Here is a 19,121-nt window from a genome sequence, read left to right as displayed (position 1 = left end):
ATTGCACTCCAGCCTAGGCAAACAGAGCAAAACTCCGTCTCAAAAAGACAAAAAAAGTTTGTCCCTTTTGTCCCACAGTTTGTCACTAAGAAGAGGTTCCTCCCTACTACTTAAATTCAGAACTCAGAGGCTATGAAATGTAGTTCTTATAATACATGGTTCTTCCCATCTTTTTTTTTGAGACGGAGTCTGGCTCTGTCGCCCAGGCTAGAGTGCAGTGGCGTGATCTCAGCTCACTGCAAGCTCCGCCTCCTGGGCTCACGCCATTCTCCTGCCTCAGCCTCCCAAGTAGCTGGGACTACAGGCACCCGCCACCACGCCTGACTAATTTTTTTTTTTTTGAGACAGAGTTTCGCTCTTTTTGTCTGGGCTGGAGTGTAATGGCACGATCTTGGCTCACTGCAACCTCTGCCTCCCGGGTTCAAGCGATTCTCCTGCGTCAGCCTCCCGAGGAGCTGGGATTACAGGCACGCGCCACCACCCCGGCTAATTTTGTATTTTTAGTAGAGACAGGGTTTCTCCATGTTGGTCAGGCTGGTCTTGAACTCCCGACCTCAGGTGATCCACCTGCCTCAGCCTCCCAAAGTGCTGGGATGACAGGCGTGAGCCACCGCCCCCGGCCTTGATCTATTGGTTTCTAAGAGGCATAGTCCTATTTTTCCCTGAGCTGGGTCCCTGGTCTCACTAAGATCACCCTTTCTGATTCCTGGAACTTCTCTGAGATCATTGGAGGCTCTTTCATCCTATCTCTGGCTCCTGTCGGTGGCTTTTATACCAGAGCAAGAAGTGACTCAGGCAAGGGTATAGATACAAAATGGCTCACCCTCCATCACCAGGGATGTGACTCTGGCTCAGTGCATGGGTCCACTCACTGAGTGGCCTGGAGGATGGAGAAGGAAGAGTGTGCCCAACCTGTTGCTTCCCTCCACAGACTCAGTTCCTCCTCAGGATGCTTCGAGAAGGCAGCACGGTGTGCTGTTTAGGGCTGCGGGTGAGATGGGATCGGATATGAATTCCAGCTTCACCTCAAACTCATTGTGTGCCCCTCCCTGAGTCCCCATTTCCTAATATGTAAGTGGAGTTAACACTTTTTTTTTTTTTTTTGAGATGGAGTCTTCTCATTCTGGCACCCAGGCTGGAGTGCAATGATGCGATCTTGGCTCACTGCAACCTCCGCCTCTCGGGTTCAAGCGATTCTCCTGCCCCAGCCTCCCAAGTAGCTGGGATTGCAGGCACGTGTCACCACATCCAGCTAATTTTTGTGTTTTCAGTAGAGACAAGGTTTCACCATGTCGGCCAGGCTGGTCTTGAACTCCCGATCTCAGGTGATCCCTCTGACTCGGCCTCCCTTTGGTGCTGGGATTACAGGTGTGAGCCACTGCTCCTGGCCAAGGGGTTGATAAATTCTATCTCAGAGTGACTGGCCCATGGTGAATTCTCAATCATGGTCAATTAGAATGCGAACACAAGGCAGCCCCTGTAGGACCAGGGCTTGGGTTCAAATCTTGGCCTGGCCACTGCATCGGTGTGTGGTCAAATTCTTTTTTTTTGAGACGGAGTCTTGCTCTGTCACCCAGGCTGAAATGTGATGGCATGGTCTCGGCTCACTGCAACCTCCAACTCTTGGGTTCAAGTGATTCTCCTGCCTCAGCCTCCTGAGTAGCTGGGATTACAGGTCCCCATCACTGCGCCCGGCTAATTTTTGTATTTGTAGTAGATACGGTGTTTCACCATCTTGGCCAGGCTGGTCTCGAACCCCTGACCTTGTGATCCACCCGCCTCAGCAGTGTGTGGTCTCCAACAACTCCTCCTCTGTTCACGCAAGGAAATGAGATCAGCTCTCCAGGCCCCCACCGACCTCCACCCCGGGGATGAGACTGGACAGGCAGGGGTGCCACAAAGACTCCACAATGGGCCGGGGTCAGACGGTCTTCCTTTAATACAAAGTCGATATATCTACATACACGGGGGTGGGAAAACCGCCCGCTGCTTCCGCTGGAATAAACAGTGTTGAAAGTAACCGCAGATCTGCCCTTGTACAAAGAGAAACAACTCGCTTGCTCAGGGTGGGTAGAGGGGGTCCCGTCCTTCTGGTTTTGCTCCCAAACTGCCCCATAGTCCCAGGGGGGAAAGGGTCCCTGATGTGGGGCAGCACAGTCATACAGCCCCCGTCCCCGAAGAAGCAGGATCCTCTCCGTCTCCGTGGGGGCGGGAGACGGGGAGACAGCTCAGGCTCTCGGGGCGGGGGGGGGGGAGGCACTGTCATCTCTCTTTTACAGCAGCGTCTCCCTCAACCGTACCCCGTGGGTTTGAACCCAACGCTGCTGGGTCCGAGTTCCCCCATGACCCTACCCTCAGAACTGTATTTGATATGTCTGAAAATTTAATTTATAAAATGAAACAAAAAAGGGGAAAAAAAGCCAAAAAAGAAAAAAGGGCATCCCATTCTTCTGTGGGCAAAGCAACTTTCTGATGGTAGAAAAAATAAGAAAAAGAAAAAAAGCAAGCCAAGGTACAGCCGTGGGCCCGTGTGCACGTTTGCGAACGTAACTATCAATCACACAAGGACGCTTTCTACAGTGAAAAAATAGACTGTCTTTGAACAGAATATGAATAAGCCAAAGTTGTTCTCTTTGAAAGTTGTTGACTGGCAAGTTTTTTGTTTGTTTCTCTTTAAAAAAAAATGGAAAAAAAATACACTATTTAAAAAAAAACGAAATGTCACGGGATACAGTTACACTGAGAGTTTTAAAAGAAAGCTGGATTCTGGTCCCAGCCCAGCGTCCCCAGGCTGCAGGGCGGGGAGGAGCCCCCGGGTCCTCCCACCACCGCTGGGGAGGACGAGGGGTCTGTCCGTGGTCTGTGCCCCGCCCTCCTCCGATTGTGGGGAGCACTCCTATTTGCTCACCGTTCCCCCCACCCCCCACCCCAGAATCTGGTTTTGGAATTGGAAGGAAAGGAGGAATGTGCCAAGTATTCGAAGGCGGCGGCCGGGGCCAGGGAGGTCGCTGGGGCGGCCGGGGCCAGTGGGGGGCCTGAGGGGCTGATGGTCCCCGGAAACGTTGCAGAAACGCAGCTGCTGCCGCCTCCTGCCCTGCCCACTGGGGGTCCAGGCCTCAGGAGGTCCACCCGGGAAGGGTAGAGGCATCCGGGGCCGGTGGTGTCAGGCCGGGGGGGACCATGGCTTTAGGTTGCATAGTGGTCAAAGCTTCCGAGGTACTCCAGTGCCGCCTGGTAACAGAACTGGTACTCATCCTGGGGAAGCAGAGGTGAACTGTTAGTACCTCCCCTGCTCTAATGCCTCCCAGGGCTCCCTATCGCCCTCAGGAGCAGGCCAAGCTCCTCAGCCCGGTGCGGGTCTCTTGCAGAAGGTCTCTTTGGCCCCCACAGCGCTCCCACAATGAAGTGAGCAATGCCACACCTCTGGCCTAACATAGCTACGTTCTTCACCTGGAAGGCCCTCTCCTCCCCTGTCTGCCTGGAGGCCCTATTCACCTTTTCATTTTTATTCATTTATTTTGAGACAGTCTCACTGTGTCACCCGGGCTGGAGTGCAGTGGCGCCATCTCGGCTCACTGCAACCTCCACCTCCTGGGTTCAAGCGATTCTCCTGCCTAAGCCTCCTGAGTGGCTGGGATTACAGGCATGCACCACCACACCCAGCTAATTTTTGTATTTTTAGTAGAGACAGGGTTTCGCCATGTTGGCTAGGCTGGTCTCGAACCCCTGACCTCAGGTGATCGCCTGCCTTGGCCTCCCAAAGTGTTGGGATTACAGGTGTAAGTTACCACATCCAGCCTCATTTCTATTTTTTTGTAGTGATGGGGTCTTGCTGTGTTGCCTAGGATGGGCTCAAGCGATCCTCCCACCTCGGCCTCCCAAAGTGCTGGGATTACAGGTGTGAGCCGCCACGCCCGATCCCCCCACTCATCTTTTAAGACATAGCTGCTGCTCAGAACCCCTTCCACTGGAACATTCCCCTTGGAGCTAGGAGTCTGGGCCTCAGTTTCCTCATCTGTACATTGGTTGGACTTGAGGATCAGTGGTTCATGGCAGGGTCCAGGCTGAGCCACAGACTTGCTGTGACTTGGGGACTGCAATGAGCCCATCTCTGTCCACTCCAAGGGCTGCTTCTCGGCTCTGACCTTCAGCCGACTGTTGTGTTAAGAGGTTTACTGGTCCCCTTCTGGCGCGGGAGGGGTCTGTGGACCGTCTACCCACAATGACCCAGAGAGTCCCAGGTGGCTGTACTCATCTCACAGAGGAGGAAACTGAGGCTTAGGGCAGTCAGGGTGTGAGGCCAGGCTGCCTCCTCTCCCTGTCCCGTCTTTACCTCCGTCTGCACCATGGCCGGCCGCTGGGTTCGTAGCATCTTCACTGTCTGAAAGATGTCCACCACGCCTTCGTACCGCATCCGCTCCAGCACGATGCTAAGCGTGATGAAGACGCCTGTCCTGCCCACGCCGGCACTGGTGGAAGTCAAGTGAGCACAACCATTCAGGGGCAGGTGCTGGAGAGCCCTGATCTGACCACCTGATTCCCCGAGGACTCTTAACAGCCCAGACAGGACAGCCTAAGCTTGGGGCTGTCCCTACCAGGCCTCAGTTTCCCCAGCAGGGCCAAAAGCGGGGTCACTCGAGGGAGCTCACCTGCAGTGGACAGAGATGGGGCCGTCCTGACCAAACTGCTCCTTGGTCTTATGCACTTGGCCGATGAAGTCGATGAAACCCTCCCCCGACTTTGGCACACCCTGTTCCGGCCAGTCTGTGAACTGGAACTGCCGGACGGTCCGGGACTGGCCATCCTGGAGTGCAGAGAGCCCAATCTTGTTGTCAGTGTCAGCAGCCGCCATGGGGATTTTTTTCTCCATCCTCCTTATCCTCACCCCCATTTTTTTTTTTTTTTTTTGAGACGGAGTTTCGCTCTTGTCACCCAGGCTGGAGTGCAATGGCGTGATCTCGGCTCACTGCAACCTCCGCCTCCAGGGTTCAAGTGATTCTCCCGCCTAAGCCTCCCGATTAGCTGCGATTACAGGCATGAGCCACCATGCCTGGCCCTCACCCCCATTTTGTACACTCTCCGCCATTCATTCACCCTGATAACTTTCCGTCCTTCACAATCCAATGGTACTGCTTTCCACAGAGATGCTCCAACCTCATCCTCACCACTCCTCGCTACCCAGCTGTTCCTCTCCCCACATTTCCCAAACCCACCACATCCTGTGTGACATCCAGCACCTCCATCCTCCATCCTTCACCATCCAATAGTGCACCCAGCTCTGCCCTTCCCAGCGCCTATTCACCATGATCCTCTGTCATCTTCCACTCTGTGCCATTTCAGGGCCCTACAGCACAACTCCACTCCATCACTGTCCATAGCTCATCAATGATGACTCATCATCTACAACCCAATAGTGGCATCACCTTTCATCCTCCACCATCCAACACCATCTTCCACCATCCGATGATAGTGCCATTTCTACCACCCACTGCTGGTAACTCATCTTCTGTTACACAACAGTTCCATCCAACACCATCTTCTACCATCCACCACTGGCAACTCATATTTCACCACCCAAAATCATCCAACACTATCTTCCACAACCTATTGCCATTATCATTCATCCTTTGCCATCCAATGGTGCTGTTTTCCACCATCCACCACTGGTAACTCATTACCTTCTGCCATCCAACAGTTCCACCCAACACCATCATCTTCCATCATCTACCACCATCCCCTCTTGGTAACTCATCCCTAACCATTCAATGATGGGATCTTCCACTGACTGTCTTCATTTCCCACTACTCAACCATTCCTCTTTCCAGCCTCTTCCTACCACCCAGTGGTGCCATCCAACCACATCATTCTCTGCCATCTTCCATCCTTCACAACTCAATGGCGCCATTTTCCACCATCCATCACTAACAATTCACTCTCCACCATCCAAGGGTACCATCTTCCACTGACATTCTCCATTCCCCATCATCTACCTTGTTCTAATCCCATTCTCCACCATCAAAATGGTGCCATCCAAAATTGTTATCTTCTGCCACCATTTGCCATCCAATGTACCATCTTTCTCTGATGTTTTGCATTTTCCAAAATCTCCTTTCCCAACCCCATCCTTCCCTAATCTTGTACCACCCATTGCTTTATACCGTTAACTACTGATGGTTTACTGTCCTTTCTTAGTCAAAGTATTTCCCATCGATTTTCTCCACCCCCTGCTGGCCAAACATTCGCCCTCCTCCAATTCTGTCTTTCTCCATCCACCACTGATAAAGCATCATCCTTCACTGACCCAAACGTTACCACATTCCACTGACATTCTCCATCCTGTTATGCAAGTGTTCTTCTCCCCATTTCCAGATTCCAGCCCTCTAAGGGCACCATCCTGCACTGCTCGCAGCACGATGCCCAGTGATTGCTGTTCATTCAGCGGACTTCACCATCCTTTGGCGTCATCTTGGCCAACATTCCCCATCCTCTATCATCCCCTCACTGCATTCTCTACCATCATCGATCTTCCACCGCTAACTTGGATCCTTTGTCACCCAACAGGGCCACCTTCCACTATGAGTCTTCATCTGTTGCCACCTAATACGTGGCCTTTCTCCCTCCACCTGACAGTGTAGTCCTTCATTGAGCCAACACCATCCATACCCATCTCTCCTCACCCAACGGTGCCAATCCCCACCATCTGACTCTCCTTGTCCCCCATCTACCACCCATCACCCTCAATTCCTCAAGTCCCTTTCAGCCTTTAAATATCATCCTCCACAGGTGGCTGCTTCCAGGGGAAAGCCCCATTCATTTCCTTGAATATCATCCCCTGGGACCATGTTCCCTAGTGAGTGGAGACACTACAGGGTCAGCACAGAGACAAAACCCTGTCTTCCACCTATGTGGCGGTAGGAACAAGTGGCCAACTGGTCAGCTAACATTTCTCCTGATTCCTAGCACTTATCCCTAACCCTCGGCCTTCATATCCATCACCAAACAGGGCAGCCCTTTCCAGATCACCAAGGCAACAGCCTGTGGGGCCCAGTCTGGCTTCAGCCCCTCCCGCCAATCTGTCTCTAGACTCACCCGGGCATCTGTGACCTTGAACTCTCGCAGAATATACTGAGGCATGTTGTATTCTGCCATCGGATCTACCACAAAGTACTGGTAGCGGGCAGAGCGCTCGGCCGGCCAGTACTGGTGACACTTCTCCTGCAGACGAGAGGGTGGCCGTGGTCAGTGCTGTCTGAGCCACAGTCTGGTCCTCGCCCTTCCCCGCCGTGGTCCCTGGCTCACCCGGCCCATCTCCCGCAGCTTGGTCAGCATCACTACGATGGTCGAATTGTTCTCCCACAGCATGCGCCAGAAGTCTTCTGTGGTCTCTGCCAGCGGCCCCTGTGTCGCGATGTAGGCCTTTTGCTGCCTGCAGGCATGGGGTGTGTGAGCCCAGGGCCGGCGGAGAGACCCAGCGTGGTCCTCACCTGATGCTGACCCGGGAGGGTCAGGACCAAGCCAGCAACAGCTACACCTACCACCCCAACTGCCTGCCAGGAATGGATGCCGTGTGCACCATGTCCCCTCCTGGTGATCCCATTTTGCATGCGGGGAAACCACCAGCCTCGTAACAAATTCAAATCCCTTGACAAAGCTGTGGGACTGTCCACTAACCTCTCCTGATTTCTTCCCTCCACCTCCTTCAAGGGCCACTGCCCTACTTTTAGCTGCTTGCATGGGCCCAGCTCTCAGCTCCGGGCCCTCGCACGTGTGGCACCCTCTGCCCGGAACACCCTCCCCTCTGTTGCCAGGATTTCTCAATCTCAGTGCTATTGATATTTGGCACTGGATTGTTCTCTTGGACAAGCAGTCCTGTGTACTGTAGGATGCTGGACCCCCAGTCAGTGCCGGTAGTAGTAATCATGACAATAAGAAATATCCCCAGGGTGTCAGAATTACCCCAGTGGAGAACCACTGATATAGAGGAACAGATGGAATCACATTATGGACAGCAGCCATTGGTTAAATATACATTTAAAGATGTATATTTAAACAGCTCAGGACTGCCAGTATCTCTCCAGCTCTGTCTCCCACAAGACTGGAGGCCTCTTGAAAGCAGAGATGGGGTCCTTCTGGGGCCCTGAGGTGAGAACGGTGTGACACCTACCTGTAGCCATCAATGAAGCTGGCGTTGATGTAGTCAGAGCCCTCCACACCCCGGATGGGCTGCAGACAGACCCGTGTACTCTCATAGGGCATGATGTTCACCAGGCGGTTCTTGAACTTGTTACAAGGCAGATTGGCACTGATGAAGCGTGACGTGTGGGCCTTGGAGTTGGCCAGCCGCTGTGGGGAGGAGGCGGCCAAGGGCCACCATTAGGATGAGGAAGGCTATGCTTTCAGCTGGAGCACCAATGGTGGATAGGAAGGTAGGGGCACCCTGCCGCCACCTTCTAGTCCCCATTGCTCGGGGCGAGCCTGATTTTCGGCTCTTTGGGCCTCCTCCCCACCCTGCCCATGGCAGCCTCCACCCCGCTGGCACCTTGAACTCGAGTTCCATGCCAGTGACGTGCTCGCCAGGCTCCACCTGGGCCAGCTTCTGGATGTAGGCATAGAGGCTGCGTGCCGGTACTTCTGTGTTGCCACAGCCCACGGCCTCCAGCAGGGCCTCGTGGATGAAGCTGTACTGGTCCTCCGTCTGCACCATGTAGTTGCGCTGCGACCTCATGAGCGTCACGTGGCCATAGACATCGACCGTCTTCTCTGGCTTGATCCGCTCAAGCATGGCGTCAATGACGATAAAGCAGCCTGTACGGCCCACACCAGCACTGCGGGGACAGCCACGTGGAGTTCAGGGGCTGCTGGGCTGCCGAGGCCGGGGGAAGCGGATGGGGCAGAGCGGGGTGGACGTACCTGCAGTGAACCACGATGGGGCCGGCATCTGGTGGGTTGCAGGTCTTGACTCTCCGCAGGAAAGCCAGGAAGGGCGTTGGGTATTCAGGCACGCCGTGGTCTGGCCACGCCGTAAACTGGAACTGGCGGACCTCGCGTTTCTCACTGGAGCCATTCTGGGGACCACAAGGATGTCACCTGTCACTCTGGCTCACCCTGCAGCCCATGTGCTGAAAATGCCCAAATGGCTGGGCGCGGTGGCTCATGCCTGTAATCCCAGCACTTTGGGAGGCTGAGGTGGGTGGATTATCTGAGGTCAGGAGTTCAAGACCAGCCTGACCAACACGGTGAAACCCTGTCTCTACTAAAAATACAAAATTAGCCGGGCGTGGTGGTGCATGCCTGGAATCCCAGCTACTCGGGAGGTTGAGGCAGGAGAATCGTTTGAACCCAGGAGGTGGAGATTGCACCATTGCACCCCAGCCTGGGCAACAAGAGCGAAACTCTGTCTAAAAAAAGATGCCGATGTCTGCACCTCCCAGTCTCCATGTCCCTAAGTGCCTGACTTGGGCTCTAGCCGCCCCTGGACGTTTCCAAGTAGAGTCTTGTGTACTCTTCACACACAACATGGTCAACTGTATCTGGCCTTCGTCCCAAACCTGCTCCCCCATCTTAGCTGAAGGTGGCTCCAAATGGCTCCAACCTTCTGGGCACTCTGGCCACAGACTGAGAGTCACCCTTAACTCTCCCCTCTCGCATCTAACACCTCACCCAGGACTGTCGGCTCTGCCTTCAAAGTCTATCCCGATCCACCTGCTCCTCTTCTCCATGGAGGCCAACCTGGTCTAGAACTGTCACCACCCTCTTTGCCCCAGACCTTGGCTCCCACCCAAGCCCCCCCGTCTGTCCTCCCTGCAGCAGCCAGAGGGCACCTGAGTGCCTGAGTCAGATCTGGTCCCTCCTCTGCCCACAGCCCTCCATGGCTCCTGCCTCCCACACGGTCGAAGCCCAAGTCTTCCCCAAGGCCCACAGGATCCTGCACGACCTGCCCTGTCCCCTCCCTGCCCTCCCCGCTGTTCCTCTAACACGCCAGGCACGGTCCTGCCCCAGGGCCTCTGCATAGGCTACACTCTCTTACCTGAAATGCTCTTCCCCCACATTTCCCTATCATACCCTCTTCCAGGTCCCAGACACTGTTTTTCTCCTCTATTTTTCTCCTTCAACACGTAAACTTTCTTGACGTTTCATAGTCGTGGTCTGTGTCTTGTATACTAGACTGTTAAGTCCCCCAAGGGCAGAACGTTTTGTCTGTTTAGGTCCCTGTTGTGTGCTTGTGTCCAGGTTAGCGAATGAGACATAACACGTGCTTAATGTGTGTGACTGAACCAAGAATTCTCACTCACTCTTGTCCATGTACTCAGTTTTCTGGTACTTAGATCAAGCAGGTGCCTGATGGTGCAATGACCTGGCTGGGTGTTGGGGATACATCATGGTGCCAGTAGCGCCTCCCCTCCCCATTATAACAATAACAAATGTCCCCTGGATGGCAGAATTGTCCTAATTCAGAACCACAGATGGAGAAAAACAGATGGAACCACACTATGGACAGCAGCCGTCAGTTAAATACGTATCTAAAAGATCTTCTCCATCCCAGCCCTGACTTCGCAGGGCTGCCAGTATCTGTCCATCTCTGTCTGGACACTCCTTGAAGGCAGGGCTGGGGCCCTGCTGAGGCCCCATCATAGGCTCAAGCTGGGTGAGGCCAGAGGACAGTAGGCAAAGAGGACCTGGGGCATGAATAAAGGCAAGAGGAAATCAGGCTCATTGCTGAGTTGGGCTCTGCTGGCTTTGTCCTCCTGCCATGGGTGGAAAAAGCAGTGTCCTCTCTGAGCCTCAGTTTCCCCTTCCATGGAAGTGGGTTCCATGAGAATGAACTCAGTTTGGGTAGACACACTCGGCTTTCTCTCTGTCCTATGGGGAGTGCCCTGGGTAGAAGCTGGGGCCCTCTGCCTCCCTTCCAACACATTCCTCCATCTTCAGCCCCCAGCCCAGGCCTCACCTTGTGCAGAGAGAATGTTCTGACGCAGAACGTGGCCAGCTCGATGGTGTCTAGCAACGTGACCTGGATGAAGCCGTAGGTCTCCGTGCCTCTGTTGGGCCAGTACTGATCACACTTGATCTAGACCGGGCAAGAAAATAGGCGTCAGCAAGGGCCAGGCTGGCCGGTGAGGGCTTGAGGGCTGTGGGGTCCAAGGCTCACCCGTGACTTCTCCTCCAGCCGCGTCATCATGACGATGGTGGCCGACCGCTGCTCCCACACCATACGCCAGAAGTCCCCAAAGGTCTCGGGCAGCGGCCCCTGCGTGGCAATGTAGGCATTCTGACGCCGGTAGCCATCCACGTAATTGGCATTGATGTAATCACTACCCACGATGCCTGTAGCCGGGGCGAGAGGCCAGGGATCTGTGGGGGCTGTCTTGCCAGGTTGGCTCTGTCTGGCCAACCACTTCCTGGAAGTTCGCTCTGACAGCTCCCAGGTTGTCCCCGAGGTGACCATGGGACGTGTACTACACAGTTTCTCCCCGTCAGTGCTATCACCATTTGGGGCCAGATTGCTCTCTGTGGTGGGGCCGTTCTGGGCACTACAGGGTGCCGAGCAGCATCCCTGCCCTCCACCCACTCCATGCCAGCAACATTTCTTCCCCCCAAGATGTGACAATCAAAGATGTCCCTGGACACTGCCAAACATCCCCTGGGCAGCAGAACTGCTCTGATTGATCACAACTGGTGCAGAAGGAAAGATGAAGCCTTGTTAGAGACAGCAGCCATCAGTTAAATACATATCTAATAGAGCAGCCATCAGTTAAATACGTATCTAAAGATGCCCAGTGGCCTCCAGCTGGAGCTGGACCAGGTCTATGACCAGAATCAGGCCTCAGTGGCCAAGGGGAGACATGGGATCTAGCACTCTCTGTGCAGTGGGGAAGGGCAGGTTAAGACCAGGGGTCTCTGAGCTACCTTCAATGGGCTGGAGGATGACGCGGGAGTGGTCATAGGCGATGACGTTGGCGTACCGGTTCTTCGGCTTGTTCACTTCCAGGTTGGAATGTTCCCATGTGAACTGCTGTCCAGGGTCGATGGACTGGAGAGGAAGGGGAGGGCGTGGGTGTCAGGGTAGGTGCCTGTGAGGCCAAGGTGATGAGGGCGGGAGGTGGAGGGCGGGCTCACCTCATACTCCTGGGAGAGCTTGAGGCTGTCGTTGGCCTTGAGCCGCTCCGTGTGCTCTGCCATGTCTGCGATGGGGATTGGCGGGTGGCTAAGCATACCTACAGGATGGAGCAGACCCCGCCGGGGTTGGTCACTGGGGGGCCAGCCGGGGACTGGGGGGAAGGGGGTGCTCTACGTGTGAGTCTGCGATGGGCGAGCTGCGGTTAGAAGGGCGTGGCTGGGGTGGGGCTTGCAGGAGGGGAAGACTCGGGTGGCTCACGAAAGGGCTGGGACCCCAGGCCTAGGGGACTCTAAAGGCAGCAGGTTTGAGGCCGCTGCTCGGGGCAGAGTCTGATACCCCCTGGAGGGGCCTGGATCACAGTGTTGGCACATCCTGCTTCCTTCTGACCAGGCTGGGGGTGCAGGGGCTGGCAGAAGGGTCACCCCGGAGATGTCAAGCTCCCAGTGCCTTGAGCCAAGAAGCAAGTCTGTGGCACAGAAATTAAACGGCAGATGCAGCTGGCTGGGCTTTGGAAATAACTGTCCTTGGGTGGGCGACTGACACCCCTTACTGTCCCTCTGGGATCAGAGGCACTAAATCCTCTTCCAGGTAGAGGCGAGGGACTGGAGAGGGGTAACAGTATGTGTGCGTGTATGTGAGGGGAGTGAGGGGCCCCCACCTGTCCCCGTCCTTGTTTGGGGCAGGAGCAGGTGCAAGAAGGCCCTGGCCTGAGAGCTCTTATCCTTTCAAGCTCCCCCTGGATGGCTGCTGGAGGTGCTGGGTGTGGGCTCAATTCTCCCTGATATCTGGGTCTGCAGAACCCTGACCTCTCCTGGGACCTGTGTACCGGATGTTCAGCTCTCAGGTGGTTTCCAGGCCAATTGGCAACATCTGATGTTCTGAGCCTCTCATGTGTCCCCAGCTGCCCTGGGTGCCCCCAAAGAGCTCACATCTAAGGGGCCTGCCTACCACGTGGGCACATCCTGGGTACATACGTGCCTCACCCACATCCCTGACACACACATACACACCACACACACAGCAGTAACACACAGCCACCTAAGGGCCCAATGGACCAACCCCCTGCCCTCTTCCAGGAGCCAGCACAGGACAGGTGGGCAAGGGCCGGCAGTGGGTGGGCGCGTGGACAGAGACAGGAGGTAGGATGGAGAAACCAAAGAGGAAACGAACAGGGGGGGCGAAAGGAAGCCAAAAACAGACACAGAAACTAACTTTCAAAGTGAAACCCCGGCTCCCTGAGGGGGCTCCTGAGGCCTGAATCTGCAAACAGCAAACAATAAATAAATGAAAACATGCAGGGGGTGGGGGGGGTTCCACCTCTGCCTCCCCCACCCCTCACTGGCTGGCAGATGCAAAGAGCAGAGCAATGCGGACAACGTGGGGGACGTACAGCCACCTGGGCCTCCACCTGTGGACTCACGATAGCTGCTAACTGTGTACCCCTCTGGCTGGACACCAGTCAGTCCTGGTCTTGACCCGTCACTCTGGAAGGACTCCAAAGTGCTAGGTTCTTCTGTCTACAAATCCCCTCCCCCAGACCAGCCTGGCCTTGGGTCCCCTCTGTTGAGGTCAGCAGAGGGCATTCTGAGGAAGGAGGATGCAGGATGGTGAAGGAGAATCTGGGGGAGCAGGGAAAGGACATATGGGCCCATGCCATGAGCTTCAAGGAGGACAGCAGCCATCAGTTAAATGCACGTGTTGAAAATCCTTATTTGGATGGAAACAGAACAGACATAAGCTAGTCCAGAGACAGAAATGAAACGGGAGCACATTAGCAGTGAATTATGAAACTCTTCATGATCCCTTTACAAGACTGCAGCCATCAGTTACATGCACATTTAAAATCCTCGTTTGGCTGAAAAACCAAAGCAACATGAATCAGTACAGAGGTAAGAAAGGGAAGAGAACACACGAGGGGTGATACATGAGGCCCTGTATGATCCCTTTATGAGGACGGCAGTCATCAGTTACATACGAATGGTCAAACTCATTTGGATGAAAACAGAAGTGACACAAGCCAGTCCAGAGACAAGAAGAAGAAAGTACATCAGGAATGGCATGTGAGGCTGTGCATGAGGCTTTAAGGAGGACTAAAGACATCAGTTAAATATAAATGTTTAAAATCTCCGTTTGGTTGGAAAATAGAGTTGATATGAACCAGTTCAGAGATAGGAAGTGGAGACTGGTACAGTCGGAAGGACAGATGTAACCAGGCTGTGAATCCATAAGGAGAATAGCAGCCATCAGTAAAATGAAAAATTTCTTACTTGGTTAGAAGCAGCTGGCATGAACCCATGAAGAGGGGGGTGATGGTGGAGTTTGTGAATCATACATGGAAATGATCAAGGATAAGACTTTGATTCAGTTCTCCTTGACTGGCAGGTGACTTTATAGGGAACTGTAAAGAGGCATGAGCCCCAGCACCCATGGTGGCAAGAGGTACAAGGTGTGGGGCAGGTATAATTTCTGTACCTTGCTAGGGATATATCCCAAGGGAGTGTGGAAAATGGCTGAGGGCAAACCTTAACTCTCACCACTGAGGAACATTAAAACTAGAGAGATAAACAGAAGAACAGCTCTTTCTGCCCAAAGAAATGAGGGGTAGTTTTGTGTTTTCTCCGTTTTTTTTTTTATTTTTATTTTTAAACATCTTCTTTAGGCTCCTGAAGAGGACAGTAGCCATCAGTTAAATGTTAACTTAAAAAGGTCTCACTTGGTTGTTAAGCAGAACCAACCTATGAGTTCCAAGCCCAGATCCACGTAGGGTGGGAGGTATCTGGGAATCAAGAATGTGGCTGCACCAAGCATAGTTCAGAGGGGGCCAATGAGGGGCCCCCAGGGTGGCAGCTACTGCTTCTCACCAGCTATCTCCCCTGTTGGCGGTATCCCTGGTACCAGGAATAAGTACATACCTGGAGTCTGGAAGTTAATGCGTCTCATTTCCACAGGGTCCTTGGGGTGGTGAGGGGCGAGGTCAGCATTGTTCAGGAGGCATTTGGTGCGAGGTTCTGAGTCCTTGCGTTTACTTTAGGAGAAGCAAGCAGAACAGTCCAGTTAGTACTGGCACATGTTCATGTGTGAACACAGTTCAGGCCCCAGGAATGTGTGGTAGGAAAAGAACTGTATACCCATATGACTGGGGTTTCCAGGACCAAGTACAGATACATGTACAAGCTGTGGAGGCAGCCAGACATCCCCTCTCCCGTGGGCACAGTATCAACCCATTCCCTGTCCTCCTCTTCTTGCCTGAAGCCTCCAGGGGGTAGGGCTGGTTCTTACCTGTCAGGTTTGCTGTTCCCGAAAGCAGACACAGGTGAGAAGGAGGGAAGAAAAGAAAGGTGAGGGTGTGCTGGCCACAAAGGGCTTGTTCTATGACTCTCAGTGGCTTCCTTAACCTCCCTGAGCTTTGGTCTCCTCTGGAAACTGGCGTCCCTCTTTCTTGTTTGTCCCCCTGCCTATCGATACCACAAGGAAGCTTATCTCAGCCCTCCCTTTCTAAGCTGGGACCATGCCCCACGGGGCCACTACAACTGCTATCCTCATTGAACTTGGATTCAGGCAGCCTCTACCCCAAATCATCGTGCGGAGGTGAAGATAGGGGTTAACAGGAGAAGACAAGCCACTGGCCTGCTTTGAGCCCTAGCTCTGCCATTCCCATGCTGTGTGACCTTGATCAAGTGGCTTAACCTCTCTGAATTTCGATTTCCCCACGTGTACAACAGAGACCCTTAGTGATGATTCTCTGAGACAAGTCCTCCCTCCTTTTCCAGGAAGCCCTCCCTGCTGTCAAGTCAGGGAGGACATAGGGCTTACTTCTTGTAGAGCAGGATAGCAATGACAATGCAGATTATGAAGACCACGGCCAGCACAGGCCCAATCACCCAGATAAGCCCCTCCTCGCCATCCACGATGGGCTGGGGGTCCGGGTTATCCAGCTGGAAGGGGTCTGAGAAGGGACTGGCTGCAAAAGTCTGCAGGGAAAGGGGGGGTCTCCATCAGTGTCCACCCTCCTTGCAGTGGCCAGACAGGTCTTTCTCAAACACAAACCCATGTTTCTCCCCTGCTTTAGATCCTCCTATATTCCTAGAACCTTGACCTTGGTGGCCCACATGACCTGGTCCCAGCCAGTCTTTGCTCTCCCCATTACCTTCTCTGCTCCAGCCACTCTGAAATCCTTTCTGTACCTCCCAAACCTTTGCACATGCAAATCCTGGGATGCTTTTTCTTTGTTGAACTCCTACTCACCTCTCAACGCCCCAGACCTTGGAAGGTCTCTTCCTCTTAAGAAACCTTCGTTTCAGGATCCTTCCACTCCCAAGTCTTCCCCACTGCCCAGCCCTGACCACAGGGAGCTGCCTGTCACTGACCACAGACGATCTGCCTCTGGTTTTGAGGTCAAGGCCCTGGGAAATGGGGTCTGCCTCATTCAGAGGTGTGTCTGGCAGACACCATTCAGGACTTACAGGCTCACTCTTCTGAAGCACAGCAAGCACAAAGAGGACATAGCGGTGGCCGGGCTCCAGGCCCCGGTTATCGAAGCCGCCATACTGCTTCTGGTCGCCGGGATGGAAGGTGGGTGGCAGCACAGAGAAGCGAGCTGCGATATAGGGCCGGGGCACCTCCAGCTGACGCGAGTGCCGCAGGCTGCGCCTCTGTAGCCGTGAGATGTCCTGGATGAGCTGCGGGAACAGAGTCATGGGTGGCTCAGAGCTCAGCTAGGAGCAACAGAGCACGTGAAAGCTGGGACATATCTGGGCCCTGCAGGTTTGGCCCCAGGCCCTCACCTCCTCCAGATCCATGTCCTCCGGGCTACCCAGTGGGGTCAGGAATTGGCCTCCACGAGACTTGCGCAGTGGCACCATCACAATGAAATAGCTCCTGTAGGGAGAAGGGTAAGAGTCAAAGGGGGCCGTCGATAGGGATGACCAAGGGATGCTACATGGGGGCAAATGGGGGAGGCTGTTTCTCTGACTCTTCCCTTCTGTTCATACAATGAGCCTATTCCCCTGTGCCCCATCCACAAATGCCACAGTTGCTGACTCAGGCCTCCAGGCCTTGGATCATGCTGTACTTTCTGCCTAGAAGGCTTACTTCATGTAATTCTCATTATTGAACTCCTATACATCCTTCAAAGCCCCAGCTTCAATACCCACATAGCCTTGTAGCCCTTAAATCTTCTCTGCCTCTGAGGCAGAGTGCTCCTCTCCCCACTGGGGACTCTCAGCTTTGCCTCCCCACCAGTTGGGAAGCCCAGATCCAAATCCTTTCAGGGACCCTAGTATTACCCAGTGGAGGGTCAGGAATATAGGGTATCAGGAAATGATGGAAGAGCAGACACAGGGCACATTTACTGACAATGGCCCATGGAAAGCACTGAATCTTGGACGACCCCATGAACTGGGGCTGATAGGGTCTGTGTTTCATAGACAAGGAAACTGAGGCACAGAGAGGGCATATGTCTTGCCCCAGCCACATAGCAGGCTGATGGGGGTGACAAGGAACCCAGAGTATGGGGGTGAGCATACTGGACAGGCACGGGGCTCTGGCCGTCAGGAAGATACACCATGATGAAGCCGTCGGCGTCGGGCTTGGGGGCAACGCTGGGCTTGCCGTTGAGCAGGTTGAAGGCGGTCCAGGCAGTGACTGTCTGCTGGAGGCCACCCAGGCTGCTGCCACGATTGGTCAGCACAAAGTTATAGAAGGTGTGGGGCTTGAGGTGTGTGATGAGCTTCTTGGTGGTGCGGCCATCCACATCCAGTGTGAGCCCGTTGTACTGGATCTGTGGACCAGGGCTAGCTCAGCAGGGTCTGGTGGGCTCAACACCTGCCCGTGGATTGAGCCCCAGCTCCAGGCTGAGTTCCCCACCCTGACTGAGCTCTGATCCCACTGAACCCTGACCCTAGGCAGAAATCCAACATTGACTGATCCCTGATCCCAGGCTGAGTCCCCAACTCTGACTGAGCCCCAACTCACTGAACCCTGACCCCAGATTGTGCCTAAATTCCAGCTGAGCCCTGACCCTAGGTGGAAAACCACTTTGACTGAGCCCTGATCCCACGCTGAATCCCCAGTCCTGACTGAGCCCCAATCCCACTGAACCCTGAACCCAGACTAATCCTGAATTCCAGCTGAGCCCTGACCGTAAGTGGAAACCTACCTCTGAGGTCTGATCCTAGGCCAATTCCTGATCTCAGACTGAATCTCAATCCCAGGCTGACCTCCGATCCCAGACTTGGCAACAACTCCAGACTAAACTCTGACCTCAGGCTAAGTACCAACTCTGAGTCCCAATCTTGACTATGCTTCAGTCCCAGCTGAGCCATGATCTAAGGCTGAGCCCCAACTCTGATTTCCAATATGGACTAAATCTTAATCCCAGACTGAACCTCAGTCCCAGCTAAGTCACAATCCAAGGTTGAGCCCAACACTGATGCCCAATATTGACTGAACCCCAATCCCAACTGACCTCAATTCCAGCTGGGCCCCAAGTCTGATTCCCAGTATTGACTAAGCCTCAATCCTAGCTGAGGCCCATCTCTGACTGAGCCCTGATCCCTGACTTCACACCAACTCCAAACTGAGCCTTAACCCCTGCTGAACTACAATCCCTGACCCTGCCTGCCTGTCTGTCTGCTAGCTGGGCAGTCGCACCTTGTACGGGGTGGGCGAGTTGTAGTTGTCCGGGAACTCCCAGCTGAGCAGAACCGATGTCTTCATGATCATTTTCACCTTGAAGTTCTTGGGCGAGACTGCCAGGGAGGTGGCCGAGCAGGGAGAGAGCAGAAGAGAGGCCCCGTGAGTGCCTGGCACTGGGCGGCGTGAAGCGGGGTGGGGTGGGGCGGCCCAGGCGCTCCCTGTCGTCCGCTGTGCCCATGCCCACGGCCTTCCTGCCTGGCCCTGGCCCGGCCCTGCCCTGTCCTGTCCCAAGTCCCTGCTTCGGGAGACGGCGCGGCTGCAGAAGCTGCAGAGAGAAGGTGGAGGAGGAGGAAGAGGGGGGAGGGGA

At 54.3% G+C, this 19,121-nt stretch overlaps 1 protein-coding gene across 9 annotated transcripts in view; it reads right to left on the bottom strand.

Moving 5' to 3' along the window:
- Positions 1 to 1,914: 1,914 nt before the first annotated feature.
- The window catches only part of PTPRS (protein tyrosine phosphatase receptor type S), a 95,234-nt gene continuing 78,027 nt past the window's right edge, over positions 1,915 to 19,121 (bottom strand). For 5 of the 9 annotated variants that reach the window (XM_017847197.1, XM_017847199.1, XM_017847202.1 and 2 more), the window contains 20 exons: positions 18,770 to 18,867; positions 17,644 to 17,897; positions 16,903 to 16,996; positions 16,582 to 16,797; positions 15,932 to 16,089; positions 15,398 to 15,409; positions 15,031 to 15,143; positions 13,331 to 13,378; positions 12,118 to 12,215; positions 11,908 to 12,031; positions 11,150 to 11,325; positions 10,949 to 11,068; positions 8,911 to 9,065; positions 8,540 to 8,825; positions 8,165 to 8,343; positions 7,300 to 7,426; positions 7,090 to 7,215; positions 4,650 to 4,804; positions 4,334 to 4,469; positions 1,915 to 3,255 (listed from right to left, as the gene is read on the bottom strand). In XM_017847197.1, coding sequence (XP_017702686.1) covers positions 3,187 to 3,255; positions 4,334 to 4,469; positions 4,650 to 4,804; positions 7,090 to 7,215; positions 7,300 to 7,426; positions 8,165 to 8,343; positions 8,540 to 8,825; positions 8,911 to 9,065; positions 10,949 to 11,068; positions 11,150 to 11,325; positions 11,908 to 12,031; positions 12,118 to 12,215; positions 13,331 to 13,378; positions 15,031 to 15,143; positions 15,398 to 15,409; positions 15,932 to 16,089; positions 16,582 to 16,797; positions 16,903 to 16,996; positions 17,644 to 17,897; positions 18,770 to 18,867 — 2,744 coding nt within the window. In that variant the 3' untranslated portion in view covers positions 1,915 to 3,186. The remainder of the gene's footprint in view (positions 3,256 to 4,333; positions 4,470 to 4,649; positions 4,805 to 7,089; positions 7,216 to 7,299; positions 7,427 to 8,164; positions 8,344 to 8,539; positions 8,826 to 8,910; positions 9,066 to 10,948; positions 11,069 to 11,149; positions 11,326 to 11,907; positions 12,032 to 12,117; positions 12,216 to 13,330; positions 13,379 to 15,030; positions 15,144 to 15,397; positions 15,410 to 15,931; positions 16,090 to 16,581; positions 16,798 to 16,902; positions 16,997 to 17,643; positions 17,898 to 18,769; positions 18,868 to 19,121) is intronic. The other 4 variants (XM_017847207.1, XM_017847204.1, XM_017847205.1 and 1 more) reach the window with 2 other exon arrangements.

This window comes from Rhinopithecus bieti, unplaced genomic scaffold (assembly GCF_001698545.2).
Source record: "Rhinopithecus bieti isolate Rb0 unplaced genomic scaffold, ASM169854v2 scaffold_28055, whole genome shotgun sequence".
Classification (NCBI taxonomy): Eukaryota; Metazoa; Chordata; class Mammalia; order Primates; family Cercopithecidae; genus Rhinopithecus; species Rhinopithecus bieti.
The sequence above is the reverse complement of the archived record's forward strand: the minus strand, read 5'-3'. Positions and strand labels throughout refer to the sequence as shown.